This window comes from Capra hircus, chromosome 3, assembly GCF_001704415.2.
Source record: "Capra hircus breed San Clemente chromosome 3, ASM170441v1, whole genome shotgun sequence".
Classification (NCBI taxonomy): domain Eukaryota; kingdom Metazoa; phylum Chordata; class Mammalia; order Artiodactyla; family Bovidae; genus Capra; species Capra hircus.
The window spans coordinates 99,952,361-99,962,471 of record NC_030810.1 but is presented as its reverse complement, the minus strand read 5'-3'; the positions used below and the strand labels follow the sequence as shown (position 1 = coordinate 99,962,471).

Below are 10,111 nucleotides of genomic sequence, written 5' to 3'. Positions count from 1 at the left end.
AGGGAACAGAACTAGGAGCCTTTGGGCCCTAAGAGGCCTTTAATAGGGTGGAGAGAAAGTTAATAAAAAGCCAAGAAAACAGGCAAAGAGGCGTCTTACCAAATAACCTCTACTAGTCTAAGGTTAAGGAAAAAGCAGAGTTTAGGAAATAATGCCAGAAGGTTTCATAGAAGTCTAGGGAAAAGAACTCCTCAGAAAAGGGTACACTAGACCCTCAATCAATTTTGAGAAAACTCTCAGCTTTACTCCACTCTTAGAATAGACATCCTGTTAGTTACAGCTTTGGTTGAGCAGGTATTGTTTTTATCATCTTTAACTGTTTGTAAAAATTCTCTCCATGGAAAAGTACAGTACATTTCCCTCTTGTTATCAGGAGCAACACATACCTCCAAATTTTCATTCTTAGAAGCAAAATTTCCCTACACCAAAGCGGTAGAAGAGATATTGAGGGAAAAAGGATAAATATAAGAAGGTAAAATACAAGAAAGCTTTGTATCATTGCCACCAAATGGTTTTGAGGCCCAAGGAACTAGCAGAGTGGCTAAAGCTACAGTAGGTGCTGTGGGGAGGTTAGGTTAAAAAAATCTTCCCCCCCTTAGTAATAAAGATCTAGGATGGGGCCAAACTTTAACTTTGCTTTCAATATACTACAGAGATAGTCCAGCCAACTTCGCTGAGTAAATTGAGGGGGAGACATTCTAGCCAGAGCATGGGGATAAATTGAAAACAAAACCTTGGGCTCCCCTAAAAAGTCTCTAATAAGATTGTCCTTTCCTAAGACATTTCTTGAGTCGGTACGAGAGAAATACAGCCACCACGCCTTTCAAATGACCCTGGTTGGTCAGTTCAAGAAAACATGAAATCTCCTGAACACAGGAGCCAGTGTCAACTTAAGTTCGATGCTGAAATAAAGTAACAAAAACAAAGACTTAAGTACCTTGAAGGAAGGTCCTAGATATTACCTGTACAACTATATGGCCCACTACCCCAAATCCAAGATTCCAACTTAATACTTTACTAATTGCTACTGCCCTTGGCAACGATTGGCCACCTAGAAAACATGAGACCTTGAGTACTGCCTTATGTAGGTGCAAAGGATTTCTAGCCAGGGGAGGAGGAAACCCATCTCCTTTCTACACATTCCAACTGAAACACCCCAAGAAAAATGTAGGAAGTTTCAAGTCTTATCTCCTCCTTCCCACAAATTAGGTGACAAAGGACTTAATTCTCAAGAAAGGGATCCAGTGGGGAAGGGAAAGGAAGGAATGTTGGAATATCTAATTTGCTAAGAACCCCAGCAGATCCAGGGTGTGCTGGGTTAGTCAACACCGTTTTGAGTCAAACACAAAGAAACTGCAGCCTGTATTTGTTTCCTCTGTTGGCACTGCTCCATCCACATCTGTGTTCTCAACTTTTGACTCCTGCCACAGTGATAAAGGAAAAGGATAAGGTAACTGCAATTATCAGTTTCTAAATAGATCTCAGCCTTCTTATCCGGTTCCCCTCAAACTTGTAACTAAGTATTGTTTCTTCTGTCCTCCCCCACCCCCTAGTCAGTCAGAAATAATTTTACATGGCACTTGCTTCTTTCCTTTAAAGCACATGTGCTTCTTTCTACTTCTACATGGGGGTAGAGCAGGATGTTTACTTAAGAGCCATCTCATGGGTGTCCCTCTTGCAACCTGAATGAGTTATTACTCAGCAACTGTGAACAGCAGCTGACCGGACTTGCCTATACAGTTTACTCATAATCAAGTATGAGAAACACCTCCATACCCTAAAACATACTCTGCCTACATACATGAGGGGGCAACTCATTCCTTCTATACTATATTGGCCCAAATAAAACAATTTTATAGAAATTGTGTATTTTCAACATGCCCAGAAAGGCTAGTAAGTTCTAAAAGCTGTTACTTCCTTGGGATGGGGACAGGAATTAGTTGGCAAGTCAAGGCCCCAAGCGGGGACCAGGAAGTTAGGGTGAGCCAGATTCCAGAAGCAGCCAGTACAGTGTACACCCCTACCTGCTGGGTGTGTTCCTAGACTGTGCTATTTCTGAAGTGTCTGGTGACATGCGTGCAGTTTCACATATTCAAGGATGCTATTTAGGGCCTTCTACCCTGCCAGGGATCCAGGCCTGGTCTAGATGCAATGACTCTCTTTACCCCTTTAGCCAGCATTTATTAAGCCTCACTGGGTCATGAAAAGGGATGGGGTGAGAGAGGGGTTGAGTGTGGCTTGTTACTGGCAATATGTGAGAAAGGTAGATGTGGGCAAAGAATTGTCCAGAAGGATCCTGACTGCCACTGCCCCAATTTTATGCTTTAAAAATACTTTTTTGCTCACAATCATACAATTTTTTGGGAAGATGTACAAAATTATCATCCATACGGTATACCCACTTCATTACCAACCACTCCCTGAACATCTTGATCTTGCCCCACCCATTGTCCAAAATTGAACTGCCATAAAGGACTAAACAAAACCCACAAGGCCATAAAGATCTTAAGCAGCTCAGAATGCCTTCAGTGACATTGACTGCGGAAGTCAAAGCGGACAGCTGGACAAGATCAGAGAGGGGAAAAGTCAACCACACAACAAAGGAAACCATACTTTATTAAACAGGAAAACAAAAACATAATATTGGGGGCAAAGAGATTAAAAAAAAAAAAGGAATGGCTGGAAGAGAGGAAAGCGCAAGCGGTCGCAAGGCAGGCTTGAGATGGGGGGGTCTTTGGCGTGTGTTTGCCTCAGACCTGTGCGGGTGCACACACACCAGCCCCTCTACCCTCCTTGCACGTTTAGACCAAAAGCAAATACAACTGTTATCTTCAGAGATATATTCAGGCTTTTCTTCCTGCATTCCTGTAGCTGGTTTCACCTTCAGCCCTGGACAGTCATGTAGGGTCTTTGCTGGAGAAAACTTAGGTCTTTCCAACAACAGGCCTGTTCCTCAAAGCAGCAGTTTCAGCTTCTGGAGAAGTTCCCTCCTATTTGCATTCACCAGAGAAGCCAGGGGCCCTTGGTCAAAGACCCAAATCTCAAAGAAAAATGTCAAACCTTTAGAACTAGTTATTTTATTAAATGATATTAATACACATTTCAAAAGGATTTCATTGTTGTTGCCTCTAAAGCATGTACTTGTTTTGTTTTCCACACTGAACACGTGAGAATATCAATCCAACATATCTAATTTAAATCTTAACAGGCACCCCAGCCCATTCAAAAAAAGGGGGGGAAGAGGGGAGGCAAAAAGGAGAAAAAGCAGTAATTTACAGCGGCTTCAAAACAGTAACAGCTGAAGCTTACTTCTGCATGAACCAGTAACTTCAGGACTGATAGTGAATATTCTGCAATTATGAGTTTTAGCATATTCACATTATCTAGATAGGTTTGCTGTACCATATACATCACAAACATTGTATTCCTGGGACTGGAAAGGATGAAAGGCCTATTCTCTTATCATTTTACCCTCCCTGGAAACAAACCAAATTCTGTTTATTCTCAACAAAATTTGGGAGGGCAAATGGGAGCAAGGATAGAGGTTGAAATCTAAGCTGACTGAAGAGTAAACTTTTACAGAATATTTAAGGACTCAATTTCTGATGTTGTATCACTGAATTTTAAGTGGTACCAGTGTACTCATGCTGCACCCACCGATTCTGTCTGTGATTTTACAGTGAGCACCAAGAACCTTAGTAACAACTTCGCATTATCTGTTTGCATACTGAATCATGTCCTTGCCAAGACGCACTATACTATGCTTTAAAAAAAATCTTGTTCTGAGGTTGAAATACAAAAGTCAGAGCATGGGCACGGAGTTATAAATCACAGACACAGAAAGAATAAAACCCCTTTGTTTCATGTTATGAATACCAGAATTGTCTTGTTTCACTATATCACATATATATACACATCGTTGTCTTCACTGACTGCTGTAGGCAGATGTCCTTAAAGGTAACAAATAGCTGACAGTTACATACAAATCCTCATTTCCATCCTGAAACAAATGGATTTTGTGGCTTAAAAAAACAAAACACACTCCACAGAAACCCAACCCTTAAAGTCCATCTTTTAAAACTGTACAAGGTCTTCCCTTTCATGTACTAGCTATCATGCTTCTGAGGACAATTAACCTGCCCCAACATTCAGGAAACCACTTTGCTGACCAACCCCCCGTTTTCTGATAAAAATCAAATGGTCAGAGAGCCTTTTCAAGTAAACACTACTTTTAGATTACTCGAGAGCAGCAGAAAGAATTCACATTCTTTTATTCTAGAATGAAAAACATCCCACTTAATTTTCTGCAAAAGAAAAAAAATCTATTTCAGTTTTGAGTTAAAACTTCCTCCCTTTACCTCCCCCCACCCCACCCTCACACTCTCTTATACTTTTCTCTAAACAAATGTCTTAGGACTCAGTATAACTGTATTGTTTCTTTGCTTTGCTACACTATATACCTCATCCCACTTACAATGTTGTGGTATCATGCATTTTTCTGCAGGGAGAGCTACAGAGCAGAGGCTTGAGAAGGTCAAAGAAAGAACAGCTGGCTTAAGACCAGAAATGCATTAGGAAGATGGAGGACTCCATGTTTTCGAGAAAACATGGAGAGCCCAAACAAGTCACATGGAATAAGTTACACAAAAACTCCCAAACTATGATGCACACCTGGTTTGAGCTGCTCTTTTACCTGCAAAGCAAGCTTATTCTGAGACAAAGAATCATCTTCTGTCACTACACGGCCCACGCTCTCCCATCTGTAAAACTTCACCCGGTGAATCCAAAGCAATCCCTACACTTCCTACAGTTACTTCTACACTAACTTGGAAGAAAATATGAAACTTGCTAGGATTTCCTTTTATAGTCTTTTACTCTTCTGGCTGGAGATTACCAGTGTGTACTTTAGGGTAAGATACTAAATTAAAAAATGTAGTAAAGCAACATTTGCTTTTCAGTGTCCCCAAACACTCAAAGCGCAGTGATTGTCTTTTCCCAGTACTAGCTGTAGAAATACAAATAAGGAGCTTTTCAGTTCAGGGAGAAAAAAAGCACTTTTTTTTTTTTTTTTTTCATGTAAAATGACTAAGGGCATAAACATTTTCTATTGAGAGTGGGAGGTGAGGATAAGGTTTGAGCCTTGAAATGTGACAGGTCATTATCCACAGAGTGGGGTAAATTTAAACTAATCAGGTCCTCCTGTGTGTCTGCAAGGATATGTGTAACATCCATTTGTCACTAAGATAGAACTAAAGAGGTATAAAGAAAGATGCTACTAAACTTCCTCCTTCAGAATACCAAGAAGAGGGGTGAATACAGGACTAGGTCAAGGGTAAAAGAAAGATAAAGACAAATACTTCCCTTTCCCCATAGTTAACTTTTGGTGATAACTACCAACAAATGTTACAACATTAGGGAGGCACCATGGTAAAAATGTCTACTTAAAAAAAAAAACAAACTGGGATAATATCTGAGAATGTTTCAGTTGCACCTCTGTATCTACTGTCAAGTACAGTGACTTTCTGGCTAGACTAGAAATGCAGACGAGAAAACTGAGGGAGAAAAAGTCAATGAAAAAAAAAGCAGCAGGAAGCAAGAGCTTGATGCCAGATATGTGAAACCACCTCAGAAATATGTTTATGACAGATGGCCAAGTCAGATCACACCATCAATGGCTCCTCTCTCTCTGTACTGCAGTTACTTATTCTTTTAATTTTAATATACCTGACCCTCTTTCTTCTAATCAAAGGAGGATAATTCTTCACTAGGATAAAATGAGGTCCGTATTTCCTTAAAGTTGTTGCCTGATAGAACCTCAGAAGAGACTAAATTAAAAAACAAAGGCTTAGACTTTGGGAGAAAGGTCAAGAACTCAAGTTCCACATGCCTTTTAAAACAAAACAAAAGAAAACCCCCAAATAACTTGACAGGTCCGAGGTCTCCCACACCTCCTCCCCTGCAACATCTCTTGGCTGTCCGCAGGCCACAGAGCACACAGGGAAGACAGCCACACGGCTAACAGCAGGTAACTGAGCTGGAGAGAGAAGGGGACAAGAATCCCTCCATTGACCACGTGAGAAGCCAAGCCCCAAATGACATCCCAACATTGCACATGGTATTATCTGTACTGATGGAAGTTTTATTTCAAATGTAGTAATACTCTTCAATAGATGGGGTAAAATAAGATTTGTTCTCCTCCCCACCCTTCAAACCCCCAGCCAAATGAAGTGGCTTTAGTTGTGTTTCTTTGGCCCCCACCCCCTTAAAATACAAACATCTTGGAAAAGGTAGGTATAAGTGCAGTGGGTGGGAGGACTGGATGGAATAGTGAAATGTAAGCATATATAACTTTTTAATTTGGAAGGGAGGTCCTTTGTCATAATAAAAAAAGAAAGAAAAAATAGGTCAAAGGAGGGAGAACAAATAAAAACAATGATAATAAACCAAACTCCTACTTCCAACGCTCTCTACTGTTCAAATGCCTTTCCCTTAGTTTCCATCAGTACCTGGGAGGGAAGAATGGGCGTTTTGGTGCAAAGAACGGAGGGCCCCTAGCGAAAGGTGGCCTGGGTCTCTTTAAACTGTGGAAAGGGTCTCTGCTGAGAAAAGGCTCCCTAGGCCGGAAGTCTGGCCGGGGACTCCGCAAGATCATACCACTCCGGTTGATGGCGTCTCTGTGCGAGGGACCCAAGGGGGGGCCACTGCTGCTGTTGCCGCCTCCCCCACCTCCTCCTCCATGGGCTGGGCCCAAGTGCTCCAAAGAATGGGAGGGCAGGCTCAGGCTCTCGCGCACACGGCTAAGGCCGGGGCCGTTGAGGTCCCGCTGGGTGGGGGCCCCATGGTCCCTGGGTCCTGGGAGCACCCCGAAATGATCAGCCAGGGTCCCCTGAAGGAGGGAACTATGGTCCTTGGGAAATACTGCCACGGCCCCCGCCACTCCGTGCTCTGCCAGTGGTGGGGTTGGGAAGGGTACAACCCCAGAGTGGTCACCAGGAGGTGGAGGAGGAGGAGGAGCAGAAAAAGGGACGCCACTCCCGCCACTGCCGCTATGCTCCCCGGGGGGCGGAGGAGGGGGTGGGGTGGGGAAAGGAACTCCGCTGTGCTCCCCAGGAGGTGGGGCAGCATGGGCCAGGGCTGCCTCCTTTGCGAAGGGGTTCGAAAGATCCACAGAGGGTAGATGAGTAGGTGCATCTCGAGAGAAGATACCACCATGATCCTTAGGAGGGGCGGGTGGGGCAGATGATGGCCCCACTGGCTCTCTCTGGAAGGGTGTCCCATGATCCAAGGGGGATGGGGGGAGATGATGCTCAAATGTTGAGTTGAAACTGTTGGAACGGAAGCTGCCGACACTTTCCTGAAATTGGGGTGCTCGTTCTTTGTATGGTGCGGTTTTAAAGCCAGTGAGGCCTCCGCTGCCCCCACCCCCAAGGGATGCCAACTCAGAGGCACTTGAGGGGCCATTGTCAAAGGAGCCTCCTGAGGTGCTCAGATCAAACCAACCCACCCTGGAAGCCTCACGCCCATGTCCTCTATTTCCCTTCCCAGGGACTCGGATGGACTCTACAGTCTGTATTGGCTCGCCTGACATCCTCCTATTGGATGCGTTATGATAACCCAAGGTTTCTATAGGGGCCCCCTTCTCTTCGGTACTATCAGGCAAGTCTAAGCAGGAGGAGGAGACTCGAGTCTCTATGCGATAGTGCTCTTCTTGTTGCTGCTGATCGGCGGCCGTCAAGCTGAGCTGGGCAAGGTTTGACAGGCTGACACCATCATTTGAAGTGCCCTTGTTGGGGGCCTGGCCAAAATGTTTATCATCTGAGGGCTTTCGTGAGGCATTCTTAAGCATATTCTTAAACTCAATCGTCGATGTGGTGGAAATGGTAGAGGCCAGGACTTTCTCCACACCTGACGTGGGTGGGTGGCCCGCGGGGGCGGCAAGGGTATTCTGCGGAGAGAAAAGGGACCGATGCGGGACTGGGTGAGGAGAGTCTGGGTACTGCTTCTGCGGCAAAGTGAGATGCCCCGTGGCAGACTGAGACAAGCTATTGTGGTTGGAGTCAGGGGTGAAAAATGAATCATTCTTACTCGGCGATGGTGACCGGTCAGACCCCGCTTCATTCCCTCTGACGCCGAAGGCACTAAACAGCCCAGGGGGAGACGAAAGCCGGCCACAGTTCTCACTAGAGTCCAGGAGGGCCCGCACAGATGCTGGAAAGGCAGACTTTACCCCAAATTCTTGACCCCTGTGGCTATAACTGGACAGGATTGGCTGGTACTCAGTGGTATCAGAAAGCTTGCTTGATTTCAGGATAGACTTGGCTGGTTTCTTCTCTAGGTTCATCATGGCAGATGGTGGAGGCCCTGAATACTCGAAATCTCGGTAATCTTCATCTTCCTGGAAAGAAGTATCTGGATAGAACTTCTCCTGTGAAGAGTCCATCAGAGAAGACGGTCTCTCCATTCCATCGGAAGGCTGCTTATAGGGGGAGTCACTGCCCAAGCCAAAGGGCCGAAACGTAGACACAGAACTGGAGAGCTCTCGGGGGAAGCTTTCCTCTCTCCCAGGGGGTGGTGATCTTGTACTGCTGGGTGTTGAGGAACCAGGGCTAATGATCTTGGAAAGCAGGGACATGGTATCCACACTGCTGGACGTGGGCTTGTCCATCATCTCATCCTGAGTGGGCGTCCCACTCCGTTCATCCCGTACCGGGGTTCCATCAATGTTGTCGACTGACGTGCTAGTAGGGCCACGCTGGAAGTCTGATGGATGGCTTTCTGCTGGAGCACTGGATCCCAAACTGCTCAGGATCGGGATGTTTAAGTTTAAGCCACTGAAACCAGGATTACCTTTTAAGAAGTTGTGGATCTTCATTTCCAGGCTTGGGGAGGTGGACTCTGACTCCAGCTTTGGCTTGGAGGCCTCTGAGGACTGGCACATGGCAACTTCAGTAGGCGGCGCAGCAGGGCTAGTGTTGTGGTTACCTGTGAACCCCAGAGTGTTGGAGGGGAGCTTGAAAGTAGTGCTTGGGAGCCCTGGGCTTTGCCCAATTGAGGTCTTGCTGGCTGATGTTGATGAGACTTCAGAAGTTGAGGAATTAGGAGAATAGTTGAAGCTTTTGGGAATAAAGGACTGGGTATTGGAGGGCAGGTTTCTTCCTTTTATGCTAGAGACTGTGGTGTTAGCAGGGGAAGCTGAAGTGCTCTGGGGTGTAGTTTCGCTGGATGGAACTGGGTTCCCAGTAACACTCTGAAGTAAAGATGACAGGCCTGTAGAAACAAAGATTAGAGAAGTTAAGAACAACAACTCCCTACTTTCCAATGAAAACAATGTAGGCTGATCAGATATTCCTTCCAGTGGGAACTAGACAGACATTAAAATATGAGATCAAAGGGATTCAGAACAAACAAGTAATGGCTAAATGTCACAGAAAACACTGGTCTGATTTATCAACATAAGGAGAGCAAATTACTGAAATATTTCTAGTAGTCATGAAACAAGGCCAACATGGCAAAAATAAAAGGCAACAGGAAGAGGGAGATTTTAGTGTCAGAATCACTCAGAGTTTAAACAAGACAAAGCAGGAAAAGAAACGGGGCATAATTATCTGTAAAATAACACTTTAAGCCAGTGTTTCTTAATGTTTGGTCTGCGGAATTGTTTCTCTAAACGCAAATAGATATTCTGCCCTATCCTTCCTTTCCAACTTCCGCAACTGTCTCTAATTAGTTAACGTACAGTTATTCTTAGGACAGAGAGAACGACATGCAAATTGCAGGGACTTATGTGACCTGTGATGTTTTTTTTAAGAAGCATATCTTGCTGGATTGGTGTAATATTTGGGGAAACAAGGCTTCGGTTGTAAAATTTTTAGTTGTAAAATGTAGCAATAATAAATATACATATAAACACCACAAAGCTTATAGAATTAGACCTTTGGGGACATTGATCCTTTGACAAGAAGACACACCAATCCCCTTCTTATAGCTTGGAAAATCCAAGGATTATCGGTCTATACATGTTGACACTGAGGAGATCCAACTCTACTTGCTGACAGACAAAACATTCTCAGAGCACCAAGAAAGGATTCTCTGGGGGCAAAGGCAGGCTGAA

The 10,111-nt window shown here is 44.5% G+C and overlaps 1 protein-coding gene across 3 annotated transcripts in view; it reads right to left on the bottom strand.

Annotated features, from left to right (window-relative positions):
- Positions 3,429 to 10,111, bottom strand: part of RPRD2 (regulation of nuclear pre-mRNA domain containing 2) — a 91,260-nt gene continuing 84,577 nt past the window's right edge. The window contains exons 10-11 of one of the 3 annotated variants that reach the window (XM_013962442.2): positions 8,086 to 9,267; positions 7,857 to 7,945 (exon numbers count right to left, since the gene is read on the bottom strand). In XM_013962442.2, coding sequence (XP_013817896.1) covers positions 7,857 to 7,945; positions 8,086 to 9,267 — 1,271 coding nt within the window. Of the gene's footprint in view, positions 9,268 to 10,111 lie in introns of all 3 variants that reach the window. The other 2 variants (XM_018046033.1, XM_018046034.1) reach the window with 2 other exon arrangements.